The sequence below is a fragment of the Columba livia genome, chromosome 32 (genome assembly GCF_036013475.1).
Source record: "Columba livia isolate bColLiv1 breed racing homer chromosome 32, bColLiv1.pat.W.v2, whole genome shotgun sequence".
In the NCBI taxonomy this organism is placed as follows: domain Eukaryota; kingdom Metazoa; phylum Chordata; class Aves; order Columbiformes; family Columbidae; genus Columba; species Columba livia.
The window spans coordinates 178304-201865 of NC_088633.1; the positions used below are offsets into that span (position 1 = coordinate 178304).

Genomic DNA, 23562 nt, shown 5'->3' on the forward strand with positions numbered 1-23562 from the left:
TGCCTGGGTCCCCTCCGAACACCTGGGTCCCTCCCGGACACCTGGGTCCCCTCCCACCCCCCATCCCCAACCCTGCATCTCGTGACCCGTCGCTCTAATTAACAAACATGAAGCTGGGGACTCATTAGTGGCTCCTTGCGGGGGGCTGGGTTTATTGGGGGGCAGGGTCCCCCCGGACGCCTGGGTCCCCTCCCCGGACGCCTGGGTCCCCTCCCCGGACGCCTGGGTCCCCGTCCAGCGCCCGCAGCGCTTGGGTTAATCGGGCGAGTTCCGCACGGAGAACAGCAACCTGGGGGGGGGGGGAGGGGGTGACACAAAAAACCCTCGTTAACGAGGGCAGCGCTAACGAAGGGGGATGCTAATTAACCTTCCCCCCTTAATTAGGTTAATGAGGCAGCCCCTGCATATCTAGAACGATGATAATTAGCTTAACGAAGGGGTCTTACCTGCTGGTGCTTGGTGGATGAGGTAGGGATGTCCCCGGATGCCTGGGTCCACTCCCCGGACGCCTGGGTCCACCCCCCGGACGCCTGGGTCCCCCCGGACGCCTGGGTCCCCTGGATTCCACGCAGGCGCCGCTGGAGGCCGAGGACGCGGGTTTGGATTTGGGTGCGAGCGGCTGATGGGTCCAACAGCCCCTGGGGGGACAAGGGGGGGACCCCCAGGGTCCCCCAATGCTCTGGGGGTCACCCCCAAATCCCCCAGGGTACCCCAATCCCCCAGTGTCCCCAAGTCCCCCCAGTACCCAGTGTCCCCCAATCCCCAGTTGCCCCCAATGTCCCCCAGTCCCCTGCTATCCCCCAATCCCCAGGGGTCCCCCAATTCCCAGTGTCCCCCAATCCCCCCAGTGACCCCCAATCCCCCCAGTTCCCCCCAATCCCCCAGTGACCCCCAATCTCCCCAGTGACCCCCAATCCCCCCAGTGTCCCCCAACCCCCTGGGTTCCCAAATTCCCCAGTTCCCCCCTGTGTCCCCCAATATCCCCCAATCCCCTGGGTCCCCCCAAGCCCCCAGTTACCCCCAGTGTCCCCCAATCCCATGGGTCCCCCCAATATTCCACAACCCCCAGTTCCCCCCAATCCCCTGGGTCCCTCCAATGACCCCCAATTCTCCCAGTTCCCCCCAGTGTCCCCCGATCCCCCCGGTACCCCAATCCAGTTCCCCGCAGTGTCCCCCAATCCCCAGTGTCCCCCAGTGTCCCCAGTGCTCAGTGTCCCCCAATATCCCCCCCAGTACCCCCCAAACCTGGGTCCCCCCCAACCGCACTCTCACCTGCAGCCCAATGAACACGTGGGTGTCGTTTCCCGCCGGCGCCCCCACCCACCCGGGGCCCATGGGAGGCTCCGCCCCCGGGGGGAGGAGCTTCAGAGACCCCGCCCCTGCCAGTGCCTGCAGAGTGGGACCCAGCGCTGACAGCCAATCAGGGCCCGGGGCGGGGCAGCGCACGGCCACTGTGGGAACAGGACAATGGCGGATGCGCCCACCGCCAACATGGCCGCCCCCAATGGGAGCCGCCATCTTGGACAGCCCGGGGCATGCTGGGAATTGGGGAGCTGAGTGGTGACCATATTGGGAACCCCACGGCATGCTGGGATGTGGCTTGTGGTGGCCATATTGGTTGCCCCATGGCATGCTGGGGTGTGTCAGTTGATGTGCCGTTTGGCAGACATATTGGTTGCCTCAAGGCCTGATGGGAAACCCAATCCCTAGCGGCCATATTGGCCACCCCAGGCCATGTTGGGCTGTGTCATTTGGCGGCCATATTGGTTGCCCCAAGACCTGATAGGACTACACACCTTGGCAGCCATATTGGTTGCCCCAAGGTATGCTGGGATGTGTCACGTGGCAGCCATATTGGTTGCCCTAAGGCCTGATGGGACACCAAATCTCTAGCGGTGATATTGGGCACCCCAGGGCCTGCTGGGACATGGATCCTCCCACCACCCCGTCGGCCATCTTGCCCCATGACTCACCGGGGGGCCGGGCCCCACGCAGGCCGAAGACGTCGCGCAGGCCCCGCGCCGCACGCACCACTTCCAACATGGCCGCCACGTCCGCCTCCAACCGCGGGTCGCACCAATGGGCCTGGGGGGGGACATGGGGGTCGGGGACGTGTCATTTGGCAGCCATCTTGGCCACCCCAGGGCATGCTGGGAATGGAGGGCCTGAGTGGCGGCCATATTGTCCGCCCCACGGTATGTTGGGATGGGTCGTTTTGTGGCCATATTGGATGCCCCAAGGCCTGATGGGAAGCCCAATAGCCAGTGGCCATATTGGCCATCCCAGGGCATGCTGGGATGTGTCCTTTTATGTGATGCTTGGCGGCCATATTTGTCACCCCAAGGCCTAAAAGGATGTGTCATTTGGCGGCCATATTGGATGCCCCAAGGCCTGATGGGACACCCAACCCCTAGTGGCCATATTGGCCATCCAGGAGCATGCTGGGATGTGTAGTTTGGTGGCCATATTGGCCACACCAAGGCCTGATGGGATGTGAAGTCTGGCGGCCATCTTGGTTGCCCCAAGGCACAAGAGCCCCCCCAGGTGGGGACATGGGGGGACACATGGTGGGGTCAGGAGGGGACAAAACCCACCCGGGAGGGGACATGGGGACACAATGTGGGGGGGTCAAGGGAACATAGGGGATCAGGGGTCACAACCCCCCCCCAGAGGGGATATTGGGGGGACAAGGGGCATGAGAGCCCTGGAAGGGGATATGGGGGGGGTCAGGGGGACATGGGGAGGACACAGGGACCTGAGACCCCCTGAGAGGGGATGTGGGGACATGGGAGGGACATTAGGACATGGGGGGGTTAGGGGGACACAACCCCCACTAAGAGGGGACATGGGGGTGACATGGGGACATGAAACCCCCCAGAAAACAACATGGGGGTGTCAGGGGGACATAACCCCCCCCCCAGAAGGGGACATGGGGATGCATTGGGGGGCACAAAACCCCTCTGGAACCCCCCCCCCAAACCTCCCAGCCCACAGGGGTCGCCACGTGACTCACCATGTGGGCGTGGTCGGGGAAGGGGGCGTGGCCCAGGGTGGGCGGGGCCCCAGGGGGGTGGGGCAAGCGCTGCCAAAGCTCCTCGGCCAGAAACGGGGCGAACGGGGCCAGGAGGCGCAACCCCAGATCCGCACACGTCAGCAGCGTCACCCGCACGTCCTGGACACACAGACGCGGCTTCGACGCCTCCTGCGGACAGACAGACGGACACGGGGTCAGGGACGGATGGACGGATGGATACGGGGTCAAGGATGGACAAACGGATGGATATGGGGTCAGGGATGGATGGGTGAATGGATATGGGGGGGAGAAGGGGATTTGGGGACAGATGGACAGACAGACAGTGGGGCTGATGGGGATGTAGAAGGTCGTGGGGATGGACAGTTGGATGGACACGGGGTCAGGGATGGACAGATGTACGGACACGGGGTCAGGGATGGACAGATGTACGGACACGGGGTCAGGGATGGACAGATAGATGGACATGGGGTCGGGAATGGACAGACGGATGGACATGGGGTCAGGGATAGACAGATGGACATGGGGTCAGGGATGGACAGACGGATGGACAAAGGTCAGGGGTGGATGGACTGACAGACTCAGGGTCAGGGATGGACGGACACGGGGTCAGGGATGGACGGACGGATGGACACGGGGTGAGAGAGGGACAGACGGATGGACACGGGGTGAGAGAGGGACAGACGGATGGACACGGGGTGAGAGAGGGACAGACGGATGGACAAAGAGGCTACAAGGAGGTTTGAGACAGATGGACAGACAGACACATGTGGTTGGGCTGGGGAAGGTGTAGAAGGTAGTGGGGGGACAGACAGACAGACACCATTGACCATGGGTTGGGTTCAATGGTCAAGGATCTACCATGGGGTGAGCAGGACGGACAGACAGACACCATTGACCATGGGTTGGGTTCAATGGTCAAGGATCTACCATGGGGTGAGCAGGACAGACAGACAGATGCCATTGACCATGGGTTGGGTTCAATGCTCAAGTAGCCACCAGAGGTTGAGTGGGACAGACAGACAGATGGACACACTCAACCACGGGTTGAGTTCAATGGTCAAGAAGCCATCAGAGGTTGAGTAGGACAGACGGACAGACGCCATTGACCATGGCTTGGGTTCAGTGGTCAAGGATCTACCATGGAGTGAGCAGAATGGACAGATGGATGGACACCATTGACCATGGGTTGGGTTCAATGGTCAAGGATCTACCATGGGGTGAGCAGGACGGACAGACAGACACCATTGACCATGGGTTGGGTTCAATGGTCAAGGATCTACCATGGGGTGAGCAGGACAGACAGACAGATGCCATTGACCATGGGTTGGGTTCAATGCTCAAGTAGCCACCAGAGGTTGAGTGGGACAGACAGACAGATGGACACACTCAACCACGGGTTGAGTTCAATGGTCAAGAAGCCATCAGAGGTTGAGTAGGACAGACGGACAGACGCCATTGACCATGGCTTGGGTTCAGTGGTCAAGGATCTACCATGGAGTGAGCAGAATGGACAGATGGATGGACACCATTGACCATGGGTTGGGTTCAATGGTCAAGGATCTACCATGGGGTGAGCAGGACAGACAGACAGACACCATTGACCATGGGTTGGGTTCAACGCTCAAGTAGCCACCAGAGGTTGAGTGGGACAGACAGACAGATGGACACACTCAACCACGGGTTGAGTTCAATGGTCAAGAAGCCATCAGAGGTTGAGTAGGACAGACAGACAGACGCCATTGACCATGGCTTGGGTTCAATGGTCAAGGATCTACCATGGAGTGAGCAGGATGGACAGATGGATGGACACCATTGACCATGGGTTGGGTTCAATGGTCAAGGATCTACCATGGGGTGAGCAGGACGGACAGACAGACACCATTGACCATGGGTTGGGTTCAATGCTCAAGTAGCCACCAGAGGTTGAGTGGGACAGACAGACAGATGGACACACTCAACCATTAGTTGAGTTCAATGGTCAAGGATCTACCATGGGGTGAGCAGGACAGACAGACAGACACCATTGACCATGGGTTGGGTTCAACGCTCAAGTAGCCACCAAGGTTGAGTGGGACAGACAGACAGATGGACACACTCAACCATGGGTTGGGTTCAATGGTCAAGGATCTACCATGGGGTGAGCAGGACAGACACATGGACGCCATTGACCATGGGTTGGGTTCAATGGTCAAGGATCTACCATGGGGTGAGCAGGACAGACACACGGACGCCATTGACCATGGGTTGGGTTCAATGCTCAAGGAACAACCAGAGGTTGGGCGGGACAGACAGACGGACCCCCAGCACCCCACAGACGGGACAGACGGACAGACGGATGGATGGACACACCAGGTAGACGTCGCAGAAGTTGCGCAACCAGAAGGTCTGAATGGCCAACAGCGCCCCCTGCAGCTCCAGCGCCGCCAGCGCCCGACACGCCTCCTGAGCCGAACCGGCCAATCGGGAGAGGACCCAGCGCGACATCCAATCGGTGACCTGGACCTGGTAGAATAAAATCAAATATATACCTCGGGGGGTTTTGGGGACCCCGATACCCGTTGGGGGTCCCATGTGTGGTCCCTGGGGGTTGGGGACATTGTGGGGATGTTGGGGACACCAGGGGGATTTTGGGGACTTTTGGGGGGGTTTGGGGGACAATGGGGGGACGTTGAGGACATTTTGGGGATATCTGGGACATTCTGGGATGTTTTGGGGACATTTTAGGGGTGTTGGGGACCCCGTTATGGGTTGGGGATCCCAGGTCTGGTCCCCCAGGAATTGGGGACACCGGGAGGTTTTGAGGACATTTTGGGGGGGGTTTTGAGGACTTTGGGGACATTGTGGGTGTTTTGGGGACATTGTGGGGGTGTTGGGGACCCCGTTACCTGCTGGGGGTCCCTTGTCTGGTCCCCGGGGTGCAGGGTCCCCAACACGAAACGCAGGGCGTTCCAGACCTTGTTGCAGAAGCGGCGCTGGGACAGGATGGCGGGGACGGACAGACGGACGTCAGCGCCTGCAGGGACAGTTGGGGACATGGGGGATGATTGGGAACACAGGGGACAGTTGGGGACATGGGGGACACGTTGGGGACACCAAGGAAGGCTGGGGACACGAGGGATGCATTGGAGACATGTAGAGATGTTTGGGGACATGGGGGACAACTGGGGATATGGAGGGTAGTTGGGGACATGGAGGGACTATTGGGGACATTGGGGACAACTGGGGACAGTTGGGGTCATGGGGGATGCGTAGAGATATTTGGAGACGTGTGGGACAATTGGGGACATGTAGGGATGGTTGGGGACAATTGGGGACGCAGGGGACATATTGGGGACATGAGGGTTGTGTTGGGGACCTGGGGGACAACTGGGGACACGTAGGGATCGTTGGGGACATGGGGGACAATTGGGGACATGTAGGGATCGTTGGGGACATGGGGGACAATTGGGGACATGGGGATGGTGTGAAGGACATTTGGGGACACTTGGGGACATTACCACGTACATTATGCACACAGGGCCATGCACAGGGACACAGGGGACAGTTGGGGACACAGCAGGTGACACATGGGGACATTACCGTGTACATTATGCGCACACAGGGGATGGTTGGGGACATCGTTAGAGTCACGGGGTGGTGTGAGGGACATTTGGGGACACTTGGTGACATTACCACGTACATTATGCACACAGGGCCATGCACAGGGACACAGGGGACAGTTGGGGACACAGCAGGTGACACTTGGGGACATTACCATGTACATTATGTGCACACAGGGGACAGATGGGGACATCGTCAGAGTCACGGGGTGGTGTGAGGGACATTTGGGGACACTTGGGGACATTACCACGTACATTATGCACACAGGGCCATGCACAGGGACACAGGGGACAGTTGGGGACACAGCAGGTGACACTTGGGGACATCACCATGTACATTATGCGCACAAAGGGGACAGATGGGGACATCGTCAGAGTCACGGGGTGGTGTGAGGGACATTTGGGGACACTTGGTGACATTACCACGTACATTATGCACACAGGGCCATGCACAGGGACACAGGGGACAGTTGGGGACACAGCAGGTGACACTTGGGGACATCACCATGTACATTATGTGCACACAGGGGATGGTTGGGGACATCATTAGAGTCACGGGGTGGTGTGAGGGACATTTGGGGACACTTGGGGACATTACCACGTACATTATGCACACAGGGCCATGCACAGGGACACAGGGGACAGTTGGGGACACAGCAGGTGACACTTGGGGACATCACCATGTACATTATGCGCACAAAGGGGACAGATGGGGACATCGTCAGAGTCACGGGGTGGTGTGAGGGACATTTGGGGACACTTGGTGACATTACCACGTACATTATGCACACAGGGCCATGCACAGGGACACGGGGGACAGTTGGGGACATAGCAGGTGACACGTGGGGACATCACCATGCACATTATGTGCACACAAGGGACAGTTGGGGACACCATCAGAGTCACGGGGTGGTGTGAGGGACATTTGGGGACACTTGGTGACATTACCACGTACATTATGCACACAGGGCCATGCACAGGGACACAGGGGACAGTTGGGGACACAGCAGGTGACACTTGGGGACATCACCATGTACATTATGTGCACACAGGGGATGGTTGGGGACATCATTAGAGTCACGGGGTGGTGTGAGGGACATTTGGGGACACTTGGTGACATTACCACGTACATTATGCACACAGGGCCATGCACAGGCACACAGGGGACAGTTGGGGACACAGCAGGTGACACTTGGGGACATTACCGTGTACATTATGCGCACAAAGGGGATGGATGGGGACATCATTAGAGTCACGGGGTGGTGTGAGGGACATTTGGGGACACTTGGTGACATTACCACGTACATTATGCACACAGGGCCATGCACAGGGACACAGGGGACAGTTGGGGACACAGCAGGTGACACTTGGGGACATCACCATGTACATTATGCGCACAAAGGGGACGGATGGGGACATCGTTAGAGTCATGGGGTGGTGTGAGGGACACTTGGGGACACTTGGTGACATTACCACGTACATTATGCACACAGGGCCATGCACAGGGACACAGGGGACAGTTGGGGACACAGCAGGTGACACTTGGGGACATCACCATGTACATTATGCGCACAAAGGGGACGGATGGGGACATCGTTAGAGTCATGGGGTGGTGTGAGGGACACTTGGGGACACTTGGTGACATTACCACGTACATTATGCACACAGGGCCATGCACAGGGACACAGGGGACAGTTGGGGACACAGCAGGTGACACTTGGGGACATTACCATGTACATTATGCGCACAAAGGGGACGGATGGGGACATCATTAGAGTCACGGGGTGGTGTGAGGGACATTTGGGGACACTTGGTGACATTACCACGTACATTATGCACACAGGGCCATGCACAGGGACACAGGGGACAGTTGGGGACACAGCAGGTGACACTTGGGGACATTACCATGTACATTATGCGCACACAGGGCCATCCTCAGCGCGTCGGCGCCGCACTCGGGGATCCCATGAGGAAACTGCCGCCTCTGTGGGGACCAAACCATTCACTTTCCCCCCCAAACCCACAACTTTTAGCCCCGAACCCCCAATTTTTGGGGCCGTGAGGTCACTTTTGGGACCACCAGGTGATTTTTGGGGGTCACCAAGGTGGTTTTTGGGGCTAAAAGAGGCGATTTGGGGACAATTCTACCTGTCCCTCGGTGGCCAGCGCCAGCTCGCGGGGGTCGAGGCCGCGTTGGTTCAGTCGGTCCCGCAGCTCCTGTCCCATAATGGGAGACCCTACGGTAAATAAGGGGCGCGGGGGTGTCCCCAGGGTCCCCATGGGGTCCCCATTGTCACCGGTACCTGGGGGGTGGCCCCGGTGATGACGTCTCGGGGGTCGATGACGTTCCCCAGGGATTTGCTCATCTTGCGGCCGTGGGCGTCGCGGACCAGGGAGTGCAGGAGGACCTGGGGACATTGGGGACATTTGGGGACATTGGGGACATATGAGGACATTGGGGACAATGGGGACAATGGGGAGAGTGGGGACAATTGGGGGACATGGGGACACCGGGGACAATGGTGACATTGGGGACAGGGGGACATTGGGGATACTGAGGGGGATATGGGGACAATGGGGGACAGTGGGGACAAGGGGGACATTTGGGACAATGGAGGACAATGGGGATACTGGGGGGGACAATGGGGACATTGGAGATATTGGGGGGGACATTGGAGATATTGGGGGGGACAAGGGGACAGCGGTGACAATGGGGACATTTGGGATGATGGGGATATTGGGGATACTGGGGGGGACATGGGGACACGGGTGACATTGGGGACAAGGGGACATTGGGGATACTGAGGGGGATATGGGGACAATGGGGGACAGTGGGGACAATGGGAATACTGGGGGGACAATGGGGATACTGGGGGGACAATGGGGACAAGGGGGACATTTGGGACAATGGAGGACAATGGGGATACTGGGGAGACAATGGGGACATTGGGGATACTGGGGGGGACAAGGGGACAGCGGTGACAATGGGGACATTTGGGATGATGGGGACAATGGGGATACTGGGGGGGACATGGGGACACGGGTGACATTGGGGACAAGGGGACATTGGGGATACTGAGGGGGATATGGGGACAATGGGGGACAGTGGGGACAATGGGAATACTGGGGGGACAATGGGGATACTGGGGGGACAATGGGGATACTGGGGGGACAATGGGGATACTGGGGGACATTTGGGACAATGGAGGACAATGGGGATACTGGGGGAGACAATGGGGATATTGGGGATACTGGGGGGGACAAGCGGACAGTGGTGACAATGGGGACATTTGGGATGATGGGGACAATGGGGATACTGGGGGGGACATGGGGACACGGGTGACATTGGGGACAGGGGGACATTGGGGATACTGAGGGGGATATGGGGACAATGGGGGACAGTGGGGACAATGGGAATACTGGGGGGACAATGGGGACAAGGGGGACATTTGGGACAATGGAGGACAATGGGGATACTGGGGAGACAATGGGGACATTGGGGATACTGGGGGGGACAAGCGGACAGTGGTGACAATGGGGACATTTGGGATGATGGGGACAATGGGGATACTGGGGGGGACATGGGGACATTGGAGACAACGGGGACACTGGAGATACTGGGGGGGACATGGAGACAATAGGGACAATGGGGACACTGGGGATACTAGGGGGGACATAGGGACAATGGGGATACTGGGGGGGGACATGGGGACAATGGGGACAGTGGGGATACTGGGGGGGACATAGGGACAATGGGGATACTGGGGGGGGACATGGGGACAATGGGGACAGTGGGGATACTGGGGGGGACATGGGGACAATGGGGATACTGGGGGGCGGATATGGGGACAATGGGGACAGTGGGGGGGACATGGGGACAATAGGGACAATGGGGATACTAGGGGGGACACAGGGACAATGGGAATACTGGGGGGGGATATGGGGACAATGGGGACAGTGGGGATACTGGGGGGGACATGGGGACAATGGGGATACTGGGGGGGATATGGGGACAATGGGGACAGTGGGGATACTGGGGGGGATATGGGGACAATGGGGATACTGGGGGGGATATGGGGACAATGGGGATACTGGGGGGGGATATGGGGACAATGGGGACAGTGGGGATACTTGGAGGGTCATGGGGACAATGGGGACAATGGGGACACTGGGGGGGATATGGGGACAATGGGGATACTGGGGGGGGACATGGGGACAATGGGGATACTGGGGGGGACATGGGGACAATGGGGACAGTGGGGATACTTGGGGGGATATGGGGACAATGGGGATACTGGGGGGGACATGGGGACAATGGGGACAATGGGGATACTGGGGGGGACATGGGGACAATGGGGACAATGGGGATACTGGGGGGGATATGGGGACAATGGGGACAGTGGGGATAGTTGGGGGGGACATGGGGACAATGGGGATACTGGGGGGACATGGGGACAATGGGGACAATGGGGATACTGGGGGGGACATGGGGACATTGGAGACAATGGGGACATTGGAGATACTGGGGGGGACATGGGGACAATGGGGATACTGTGGGGGATATGGGGACAATGGGGACAATGGGGATACTGGGGGGGACATGGGGACAATGGGGACAGTGAGGATACTGGGGGGGACATGGGGACAATGGGGATACTGGGGGGGATATGGGGACAATGGGGACAGTGGGGATACTGGGGGGGACATGGGGACAATGGGGACAGTGGGGATACTGGGGGGGACATTGGAGACAATGGGGACAGTGGGGATACTGGGGGGGACATGGGGACAATGGGGACAGTGGGGATACTGGGGATACTAGGGGGGACATGGGGACAATGGGGATACTGGGGGGGACATGGGGACAATAGGGACACTGGGGATACTGGGGGGGACATGGGGACAATGGGAATACTGGGGGGACATGGGGACAATGGGGACAGTGGGGATACTGGGGGGGGATATGGGGACAATGGGGATACTGGGGGGGACATGGGGACCATGGGGACAATGGGGATACTGGGGGGGACATTGGAGACAATGGGGACAGTGGGGATACTGGGGGGGACATGGGGACATTGGAGACAATGGGGACATTGGAGATACTGGGGGGGACATGGGGACAATGGGGATACTGGGGGGGACATGGGGACAATGGGGACAATGGGGATACTGGGGGGGACATGGGGACAATGGGGACAGTGGGGATACTGGGGGGACATGGGGACAATGGGGACAGTGGGGATACTGGGGGGGACATGGGGACAATGGGGACAATGGGGATACTGGGGATACTAGGGGGGACAATGGGGACAATGGGGATACTGGGGGGGACATGGGGACAATGGGGATACTGGGGGGGACATGGGAACAATGGGGACAATGGGGATACTGGGGGGGACATGGGGACAATAGGGACAATGGGGACACTGGGGATACTAGGGGGGACATAGGGACAATGGGGATACTGGGGGGGACATGGGGACATTGGAGACAATGGGGACATTGGAGATACTGGGGGGGACATGGGGACAATGGGGATACTGGGGGGGACATGGGGACAATGGGGATACTGGGGGGGGACATGGGGACAGTGGGGATACTGGGGGGGACATGGGGACACTGGGGACACTTGTGGGGGACACTTGGGGACAGCATTGTCACCTGTGTGAAGGGCAGCTGTCCCGTGAGCTGCAGCCCCAGCATGACCATGCGTGACACCCAGAAGAACAGGAGGTCGCTCCCCGTCACCAGCAGAGAATTGGGGTAAAACCGCCCCAAATCGGGGCTCTGGGGACACCGCGGTCACCGGGGGGGTCCCCAATGGCCATAAGTGGCCCCAATATCCCCCTGTCCCCCCCCCCAGTGTCCCCATTGTCCCTGCATTGTCCCCCTATTGTCTCCAATGTCTCCAAGTGTCCTCATTGTCCCCATAATGTCGCTGTCTCCCCCTGTCTCCCCAATGTCCCTCTGTCCCCACATTGTCCCCAGTGTCCCCAAGTGTCCCCAAAGTCCCCTGTGTCCCCCTATTGGCCCCAATGTCCCCCTATTGTCCCCAGTGTCCCCAAGTGTCATCAATGTCCCCAAGTGTCTCCCTCTCCCCTGATTGTCCCCAATGTCCCCAGTGTCCCCCTGTCCCTCCGTTGTCCCCAAGTGTCCTCAATGTCCCCAAGTGTCCTCAAAGTCCCCAGTGTCCCCCTATTGTCCCCAATGTCCCCAAGTGTCCTCAATGTCCCCAAGTGTCTCCCTCTCCCCTGATTGTCCCCAATGTCCCCAGTGTCCCCTTGTCCCTCCATCGTCTCCAATGTCCCCAAGTGTCCTCAATGTCCCCCCAATGTCCCCAAGTGTCCTCAAAGTCCCCAGTGTCCCCCTATTGTCCCCAAGTGTCCTCAATGTCCCCAAGTGTCTCCCTCTCCCCTGATTGTCCCCAATGTCCCCAGTGTCCCCCGTCCCTCCGTTGTCCCCAAGTGTCCTCAATGTCCCCCCAATGTCCCCAGTGTCCCCCGTGCCAATGTCCCCAGTGTCCCCAAGTGTCCTCAATGTCCCCATTGTCCCCCCTGCCCCCATTGTCCCCATGACCCCCATTGTCCCCAGTGTCCCCATTATCCCACTGTCCCCCCAATGTCCTCAATGTCCCCCTGTCCCCCCATTGTCCCAAATGTCCCCATTGTCACCTGGTGGGGCCACCCCAGCGCGGCGAAGGGGAAAAGGGCCGAGGAAAACCAAGTGTCCAGAACATCAGGGTCTGGGGGCACAAATATGGGGGGGTCCCCAAATATGGGGGGGGGACACACAAACATCTGGGGGGTCCCAAAGGTCTTGGGGGTCCAAGGGGAGTCCCCAAAAGGTCTCGGAGCCCAATTGGGGGGAACCAAAGGGGGTTTGGAGGGGGAACAAGGGGAAGAAATTGGGGTGACAATGGGAAGATTTGGGGGTGACAAGGGGAAGATTTGGGGGGTGATGGGGAAAGATTTTGGGGGGGGGAATTTTGGGGTGAAATGGGAAGATTTTGGGGTGAAAATGGGAAGATTTAGGGGTGAAAATGGAACATTTTGGGGGGAAAAGGGGAAGATTTGGGGGTGTTGGGGACACAGTTTGGGGGGGACAAGGGGGAGATTTTGGGGTGCAAAGGGGAAGATTTGGGGATGACAAATGGGACATTTTGGGGATGATGGGGAAGATTTTGGGGTGAAATAGTGAAGATTTTAGGGGGAAGATTTGGGGGGTCTGGGTCCCTCCCGAACGCCTGGGTCCCTCCCGAACGCCTGGGTCCCCCCTGGCCAGTGACAACATGGTGGGGACAAGGGGAAGATTTTGGGGTGACAAGGGGCAGTTTTGGGGGGGGTCTGGGTCCCTCCCGAACGCCTGGGTCCCTCCCAAATGCCTGAGTCCCTCCCGAACGCCTGGGTCCCTCCCGAACGCCTGGGTCCCCCCTGGCCAGTGACAACATGGTGGGGGACAAAGGGAAGATTTTGGGGTGACAAGGGGCAGTTTTGGGCGGGGTCTGGGTCCCTCCCGGACGCCTGGGTCCCTCCCGAATGCCTGGGTCCCTCCCGAACGCCTGGGTCCCTCCCGAACGCCTGGGTCCCCCCTGGCCAGTGACAACATGGTGGGGACAAGGGGAAGATTTTGGGGTGACAAGGGGCAGTTTTGGGGGGGTCTGGGTCCCTCCCGAACGCCTGGGTCCCTCCTGAACGCCTGGGTCCCCCCTGGCCAGTGACAACACGGTGGGGGACAAAGGGAAGATTTTGGGGTGACCAAGGGGCAGTTTTGGGGGGTCTGGGTCCCTCCCGAACGCCTGGGTCCCTCCCTAACGCCTGGGTCCCTCCCGAACGCCTGGGTCCCCCCTGGCCAGTGACAACATGGGGGGACAAGGGGCAGCCTGGGGGTCCCTACCTTGGTGCAGCCGCACGTCCTGCAGGGGGCAGCGCAGCGCGTGGGCGGCGGCCTCGCGGGCGGAGTCCTCAGTGGGTCCCACCACCCACAGCCCATCGGGGGGCGACTCGGGACCCTCGGGACCCCCCGGCGGCGCCACCCGGAACGCGGGGACACGGTGACCCCAGCACAGCTGGCGCGACAGGCACCAGTCCCTGCAGAGGGGGAAGTGCCCGGATGCCTGGGTCCCGCTCGGACGCCTGGGTCCCTGCCCAGATGTCTGGGTTCCCTCTCGAACGCCTGGGTCCCTCCCGAACTCCTGGGTCCCTCCTGAACTCCTGGGTCCCTCCTGGACCTGTGGGTCCCTTGGGCACTCCTGGGTCCCTCCTGGACTCCTGGGTCCCTCCCGGACACCTGGGTTCCCCTCCCGAACTCCTGGGTTCTCCCCGAACTCCTGGGTTCCCCCCGGCACTCCTGGGTCCCCTCCCGAACTCCTGGGTCCCTCCTGAGTGCCCGGGTCCCTCCCGAACGCCTGGGTCCCCCTTGGGATGTCTGGCTTACCCCGGCACTCCTGGGTCCCTCCCGAACTCCTGGGTCCCTCCTGGACCTGTGGGTCCCTTGGGCACTCCTGGGTCCCTCCTGGACTCCTGGGTCCCTCCCGGACACCTGGGTTCCCCTCCTGAACTCCTGGGTTCCCCCCGAACTCCTGGGTTCCCCCCGCACTCCTGGGTCCCCTCCCGAACTCCTGGGTCCCTCCTGAATGCCCGGGTCCCTCCCGAACGCCTGGGTCCCCCTTGGGATGTCTGGCTTCCCCCGGCACTCCTGGGTCCCTCCCGAACTCCTGGGTCCCTCCTGGACCTGTGGGTCCCTTGGGGACTCCTGGGTCCCTCCCGGACACCTGGGTTTCCCTCCCGAACTCCTGGGTTCCCCTCCCGAACTCCTGGGTTCCCCCCGCACTCCTGGGTCCCCTCCCGAACTCCTGGGTCCCTCCTGAATGCCCGGGTCCCTCCCGAACGCCTGGGTCCCCCTTGGGATGTCTGGCTTTCCCCGGCACTCCTGGGTCCCTCCTGAACTCCTGGGTCCCTCCTGGACCTGTGGGTCCCTTGGGCACTCCTGGGTCCCTCCCGAACGCCTGGGTCCCCCTTGGGATGTCTGGCTTTCCCCGGCACTCCTGGGTCCCTCCCGGACACCTGGGTTCCCCTCCCGAACTCCTGGGTTCCCCCCGAACTCCTGGGTTCCCCCCGAACTCCTGGGTCCCCTCCCGAACTCCTGGGTCCCTCCTGAATGCCCGGGTCCCTCCCGAACGCCTGGGTCCCCCTTGGGATGTCTGGCTTCCCACGGCACTCCTGGGTCCCTCCTGAACGCCTGGGTTCCCCCCGAACTCCTGGGTCCCCTCCCGAACTCCTGGGTCCCTCCTGAATGCCCGGGTCCCTCCCGAACGCCTGGGTCCCCCTTGGGATGTTTGGCTTCCCCTGGCACTCCTGGGTCCCTCCTGAACGCCTGGGTCCCTCCTGAACGCCTGGGTTCCCTCCCGGACGCCTGGGTCCCCCCTGGATGGTGACCCTAGCACAGCTGGCAGGACAAGCACCAGTCCCTGCAGATGGGGTCAGCGCCCGGACGCCTGGGTCCCTCCCAGATGCATGGGTCCCCTCCCGAACGCCTGGGTCCCCTCACTCACCCCACATTGTCCATCCACGTCTTCCAGTTCTTCTCATGGAACTTGGGGATGAGCTGGAGCTTCCCGGACGTCACGGCCTGCAGGGGGCGATGTGATGGACCCAGGCGTCCGGGGGGGGACCCAGGAGTTTGGGAGGGGACCCAGGAGTTCGGGGGGAACCCAGGAGTTTGGAAGGGGACCCAGGAGTTCGGGAGAGGAACCCAGGTGTCTGGGAGGGACCCAGGAGTGCCCCAAGGGACCCACAGGTCCAGGAGGGACCCAGGAGTTCAGGAAGGGACCCATGAGTTCAGGAAGGGACCCAGGAGTGCCCCAAGGGACCCAGGAATGCCCCAAGGGACCCAGGAGTGCCCCAAGGGACCCAGGCGTCCCCCGTCGTCACCTCCCGCGCACGCTCGGCCATTTCTTGGCAGCGCAGGAACCATTGACTCTTCATCAGGTACTCGACGACGTCCCCGGAGCGGCTGTGGGGACATGGGGGTAGGTGGCACTTGAGGACATTGGGGACACTTGGGGACAATGGGGACACTTGGGGACATTTTGGACGCGGTACCTGCAGAGGGGGAGGGTCATGGGGTGGTCCTGGCTGCCCCGAAACAGCCCCCGATTGGCCAGAGCTTCCACCACCAGGGGACGAGCAGCGAATCGATGGACGCCCTGGGGACAATGGGGACATCGTGGGGACAATGGGGACATCGTGGGGACAATGGGGATATGGCAGTAATGGGGATAATGGGGACAATGGGGATAATAGGGACAATGGGGACATCGTGGGGACAATGGGGATATGGCAGTAATGGGGATAATGGGGACAATGGGGATAATAGGGACAATGGGGACATCGTGGGGACAATGGGGATATGGCAGTAATAGGGATAATGGGGACAATGGGGATAATAGGGACAATGGGGACATCGTGGGGACAATGGGGATATGGCAGTAATAGGGATAACGGGGACAATGGGGATAATAGAGACAATGAGGACATTGTGGGGACAATGGGGATATGGCAGTAATGGGGATAATGGGGACAATGGGGATAATAGGGACAATGGGGACATCGTGGGGACAATGGGGATATGGCAGTAATAGGGATAATGGGGACAATGGGGATAATAGGGACAATGGGGACATCGTGGGGACAATGGGGATATGGCAGTAATGGGGATAATGGGGATAACAGGGACAATGAGGACATCATGGGGACAATGGGGATAATGGGGACAATGGTGATAATGGGGACAATGATGACATCATGGGGACAATAGGGACAATGGGGACAATTTGGGGACCCAATTGGGGGATGTGGTTTGGGGACAGAGACAGTTTGGGGCCAAGGGCCAGGGCTGGGGACATGGGGAGAGTTTGGGGACACTTTGGGGACACTTTGGGGGGCGGTACCTGCAGCCAGCCCCGGTCTGGGGGACACAAGGTGCCATCGTCCCCGATGACGGTGACAACGGGCAGCCCGTGGGAACGGGCCAGCAGCAGGTCCTGGGGACTGTGACCAGGGGTCACCTTCACCGCACCTGGGGACAATGGGGACATTGGGGTCAATGGGGACAGGGGGATAATAGGGATATAGGGACACAGGGGGACATGGGGATATGGGGACATGGGGACAATGGGGACATTGGGGTCAATGGGGACAGGGGGATAATAGGGATATAGGGACACAGGGGGACATGGGGATATGGGGACATGGGGACAATGGGGACATTGGGGTCAATGGGGACAGGGGGATAATAGGGATATAGGGACACAGGGGGACATGGGGATATGGGGACATGGGGACAATGGGGACATTGGGGTAAATAGGGACAGGGGGATAATAGGGATATAGGGACACAGGGGGACATGGGGACATTGGGGTCAATGGGGATATAGGGACACAGGGGGACATGGGGACAATGGGGACATTGGGGTCAATGGGGATATAGGGACACAGGGGGACATGGGGACAATGGGGACATTGGGGTCAATGGGGACAGGGGGATAATAGGGATATAGGGACACAGGGGGACATGGGGATATGGGGACATGGGGACAATGGGGTCAATGGGGACATTGGGGTCAATGGAGATATAGGGACACAGGGGGACATGGGGATATGGGGACATGGGGACAATGGGGACACTGGGGTCAATGGGGACATTGGGGTCAATGGAGATATAGGGACACAGGGGGATATAGGGACACAGGGGGATATAGGGACAATGGGGACATTGGGGTCAATGGGGACAGGGGGATAATAGGGATATAGGGACACAGGGGGACATGGGGATATGGGGACACGGGGACAATGGGGACATTGGGGTCAATGGGGACAGGGGGATAATAGGGATATAGGGACACAGGGGGACATGGGGACATTGGGGTCAATGGGGATATAGGGACACAGGGGGACATGGGGATATGGGGACATGGGGACAATGGGGACATTGGGGTAAATAGGGACAGAGGGATAATAGGGATATAGGGACACAGGGGGACATGGGGACAATGGGGACATGGGGACAATGGGGACATTGGGGTCAATGGGGATATAGGGACACAGGGGGACATGGGGACAATGGGGACATTGGGGTCAATGGGGACAGGGGGATAATAGGGATATAGGGACACAGGGGGACATGGGGACAATGGGGACATGGGGACAATGGGGACATTGGGGTCAATGGGGATATAGGGACACAGGGGGACATGGGGACAATGGGGACATTGGGGTCAATGGGGATATAGGGACACAGGGGGACATGGGGACAATGGGGACATTGGGGTCAATGGGGACAGGGGGATAATAGGGATATAGGGACACAGGGGGACATGGGGATATGGGGACATGGGGACAATGGGGACAACCCTGTCACCTTCACCATACCTGGGACAAGGGGATATGGGGACAATGGGGACATAGGGATGATGGGGATAATGGGCATAATGGGGACAAGGTGGATAAGGGGATAATAGGGATATGGGGACAATGGTAGACAGGCCTGTCACCTTCACCATGCCTGGGACAATGGGGACATGGGGACAATAGGGCTATGGGACATGGGGACACCCCTGCCACTGTCACCTTCATCGCACCTGGGACATAATGGGGGCATGGGGACAATGGGGACACAGGAGGATATGGCAATGTTGGGGACATGGGGACAGGGAGACATGGGGACATCCCTGTCACTGTCACCTTCACTGCACCTGGGCCATGGGGACACCCCTGTCACTCCTGTCCCCAGTGTCCCCCTGTCCTCAGTGTACCCATCCCCATTGTCACTAGTGTCCCCAGTTCCCCCATCCCCATTGTTCCCAGTGTCCCCAGTTTCCCCTGCATCCCAGTGTCCCCAGTTTCCCCCCAGTGTCCCCAGTTCCCCCCATCCCCATTGTTCCCAGTGTCCCCAGTTCCCCCCATCCCCAGTATCCCCAGTTTCCCCAGTTCCCCCCCAGTGTCCCTCCATTTTTCCCCCCATCCCCAGTGTCCCCCCGTTGTCCCCAGTGTCACCAGTTCCCCAGTCGGGCTCCACACTGGGGTCGGTGATGAGCGGCAGCAGCTGCCCTGTGATTGGATGTCGCAGGCGGCGCCCATGCAGGTGCTGCAGGGGGCGGGGTCAGTGCAGGCCCCGCCCTCTTCACAAGCCCCGCCCACTCCACAGGCCCCACCCACTGCGCACTGCCCCTTTAAGACCAGCCAGGTCTCTTCCCTCCCAGGCCACGCCCCCATCTCCAAACCCCACCCCTTCCCAAGAACCACAACCACTGAACAAACCCCGCCCCCTTGTCTCCAGACCACGCCCCCTTGTCTCCACCCCCCCACCTTTCGCAGCAGCAATGTCCCTTGTTTTTAAGCCCCGCCCCCTTTCCAAAAGCCACGCCCTTTCTCACAAGCCCCGCCCCGTCTCCAAACCCCACCCCCCTCTGGAAGCCCCGCCCCCTTATTCCCCACCCCTGTCCCCATCCCAAATCCCCACCTCCTGTCCCCAACCCCCACCCTCCACCTCCAAACCCCGCCCACTGTCCCCAAGCCCCACCCTCCACCTTCAAACCCCGCCCACTGGCTCCAAACCCCGCCCCTGCCTCCTAAGCCCCGCCCCCTGCCTCCTAAGCCCCGCCCCTCACCGTGTAGCGGGGGTCATTGGGGTTCACGGCCACGGCCACGTCCCCCAGGATGGTCTCGGGACGAGTGGTGGCAACAGGGACCTCCAGGTCTGGGGACACAGGGACATTTGGGGACACTCAGGGACATGGGGGACACCTGGAGACATGGGGACACATGCGGACACTCGGGGACATGGGGACACTCGGGGACATGGGGACACTTGGGGGCCACTCACCGTCCGTTCCCTCCACGGGGTAAGCGAAGGTGACGAGGACGCCGAAGGTGACGGGTTGGGGACACCCGGGGACACACAGGGACGTGGGGCCCGAGAGCGCCCGCCACTCCACCTGGGGACATTGGGGACAGCTGGGGACACTTTGGGGACACTCCTACCTCCATGTCCGCCAGTGCACATTGCAGGGACAGTTTGGGGACATTTGGGGACAGTCTGGGGACACTTTGGGGATGTTTGGAGCCACTCCCACCTCCACATCCACCAGTGCCCATTGCAGGGACACTTTGGGGACACTTGAGTGACAATTTGGGGACACTTTAGGGACACTCTGGGGACAGTTTGGGGTCCCTTTAAGAACACTCTGTGGTCACTTTGGTGACATTTGGAGCCACTCTCACCCCCACATCCACCAGCGCCCATTGCAGGGACACTTTGGGGTCACTTTGGGGACACTTGGGGACACTTGGGGACACTTGGGGACACTCACCTCCACGTCGGCCAGCGCGCTTCTCAGGGCGCAGCTCCAGCTCACCAGTCGCCGGTCGCGCCGGATCAACCCGTCCCGGTGCAACCGGACAAACGCCGCGGTCACCGCCCCCGAGAAACCCTGGGACATTGGGGACAACATTGGGGACATTGGGGACACCCCTGGGGACATTGGGGACACCCCTGAGGTCATCCCTGGGGACACTGGGGACATTGGGGACACCATTGGGGACACATTTGGGGATCAGCCCGTCCCGGTGCAGCCGGACAAACGCCGTGGTCACCGCCCCCGAGAAACCCTGGGACAATGGGGACAACATTGGGGACATTGGGGACACCCCTGGGGACATTGGGGACACCCCTGGGGTCATCCCTGGGGACACTGGGGACACCATTGGGGACACATTTGGGGATCAGCCCGTCCCGGTGCACCCGGACAAACGCCGCGGTCACCGCCCCCGAGAAACCCTGGGACATTGGGGACAACATTGGGGACATTGGGGACACCCCTGGGGACACTGGGGACACCCCTGGGGTCATCCCTGGGGACATTGGGGACACATTTGGGGATCAGCCCGTCCCGGTGCAGCCGGACAAACGCCGTGGTCACCGCCCCCGAGAAACCCTGTGACATTGGGGACAACATTGGGGACATTGGGGACATTGGGGACACCCCTGGGGACACCATTGGGGACACCATTGGGGACATTGGGGACACATTTGGGGATCAACCCGTCCCGGTGCAGCCGGACAAACGCCGCGGTCACCGCCCCCGAGAAACCCTGGGACATTGGGGACAACATTGGGGACACCCCTGGGGACACTGGGGACACCCCTGGGGACACTGGGGACACCCCTGGGGACACTGTGGGACACCCCTGGGGACATTTGGGGACACGTTTGGGGACACACTTGGGGATTATCCCGTCCTGGTGCAACCCCATAAACACCTCGGTTGTCACCCATGAGAAGCCCTGGGGGGACAAGTGACACTTGGGGACATTGGGGACATTGGGGACACTTGGGGACATTGGGGACATTTGGGGACACGTTTGGGGATTATCCCATCCTCGCGCAACCCCATAAACACCTCGGTTGTCACCCATGAGAAGCCCTGGGGGGACAAGTGACACTTGGGGACACTTGGGGACACTTGGGGACACCCCTGGGCACATTTGGGGACACGTTTGGGGACACACTTGGGGATTATCCCATCCTGGCGCAACCCCATAAACACCTCGGTTGTCACCCATGAGAAGCCCTGGGGGGACAAGTGACACTTGGGGACACTTGGGGACACTTGGGGACACTTGGGGACACTGCGGGACACCCCTGGGGACATTTGGGGACACGTTTGGGGACACACTTGGGGATTATCCCATCCTGGCGCAACCGCATAAACACCTCGGGTGTCACCCGTGAGAAGCCCTGGGGGGACAAGTGACACTTGGGGACATTGGGGACACTTGGGGACACTGCGGGACACCCCTGGGGACATTTGGGGACACGTTTGGGGACACACTTGGGGATTATCCCATCCTGGTGCAACCCCATAAACCACCTCGGTTGTCACCCATGAGAAGCCCTGGGGGGACAAGTGACACTTGGGGACATTGGGGACACTTGGGGACACTTGGGGACACCCCTGGGGACATTTGGGGACACGTTTGGGGACACGTTTGGGGATTATCCCATCCTAGTGCAACCCCATAAACACCTCGGTTGTCACCCATGAGAAGCCCTGGGGGGACAAGTGACACTTGGGGACATTGGGGGACACTTGGGGACATTGGGGACACTTGGGGACACTCCTGGGGACATTTGGCGGACACGTTTGGGGATTATCCCATCCTGGTGCAACCCCATAAACACCTCGGTTGTCACTCATGAGAAGCCCTTTGGTGACAAGTGACACTTGGGGACACTTGGGGACACTTGGGACACTTGGGGACACCCCTGGGGACATTTGGGGACATGTTTGGGGACACACTTGGGGATTATCCCATCCTGGTGCAACCCCATAAACACCTCGGTTGTCACCCATGAGAAGGCCCTGGGGGACAAGTGACACTTGGGGACACTTGGGGACACTGCGGGACACCCCTGAGAACATTTGGGGACACATTTGGGGACACACTTGGGATTATCCCACCCTGGTGCAACCCCATAAACACCTCGGTTGTCACCCATGAGAAGCCCTTTGGTGACAAGTGACACTTGGGACACTTGGGGGACACTTGGGGACACTGTGGGACACCCCTGGGGACATTTGGGGACACGTTTGGGACACACTTGGGGATTATCCCATCCTGGTGCAACCCCATAAACCACCTCGGTTGTCACCCATAGAGAAGCCCTGGGGGACAAGTGACACTTGGGGACATTGGGGACACTTGGGGACACTTGGGGACACTGTGGGACACCCCTGGGGACATTTGGGGAGTGGGACACCCCTGGGGACATTTGGGGACACGTTTGGGGACACACTTGGGGATTATCCCATCCTGGTGCAACCCCATAAACACCTCGGTTGTCACCCATGAGAAGCCCTGGGGGGAC

General features: G+C 60.1%; 1 protein-coding gene across 1 annotated transcript in view; it reads right to left on the bottom strand.

Moving 5' to 3' along the window:
- Positions 1-124: 124 nt before the first annotated feature.
- The window catches only part of VARS2 (valyl-tRNA synthetase 2, mitochondrial), a 32887-nt gene continuing 9449 nt past the window's right edge, over positions 125-23562 (bottom strand). Inside the window, exons 4-24 of the mRNA XM_065044042.1 lie at positions 21005-21243; positions 20518-20629; positions 20303-20391; positions 19689-19779; positions 17585-17712; positions 16737-16840; positions 16566-16647; positions 16187-16263; positions 14530-14723; positions 13308-13378; positions 12298-12423; positions 8937-9041; positions 8782-8850; positions 8539-8617; positions 5920-6047; positions 5384-5536; positions 3014-3202; positions 1974-2085; positions 1273-1451; positions 447-638; positions 125-289 (exon numbers count right to left, since the gene is read on the bottom strand). Of these exons, the coding sequence (XP_064900114.1) occupies positions 152-289; positions 447-638; positions 1273-1451; positions 1974-2085; positions 3014-3202; positions 5384-5536; positions 5920-6047; positions 8539-8617; positions 8782-8850; positions 8937-9041; positions 12298-12423; positions 13308-13378; positions 14530-14723; positions 16187-16263; positions 16566-16647; positions 16737-16840; positions 17585-17712; positions 19689-19779; positions 20303-20391; positions 20518-20629; positions 21005-21243 (2657 nt within the window). The 3' untranslated portion in view covers positions 125-151. The remainder of the gene's footprint in view (positions 290-446; positions 639-1272; positions 1452-1973; positions 2086-3013; positions 3203-5383; positions 5537-5919; positions 6048-8538; positions 8618-8781; positions 8851-8936; positions 9042-12297; positions 12424-13307; positions 13379-14529; positions 14724-16186; positions 16264-16565; positions 16648-16736; positions 16841-17584; positions 17713-19688; positions 19780-20302; positions 20392-20517; positions 20630-21004; positions 21244-23562) is intronic.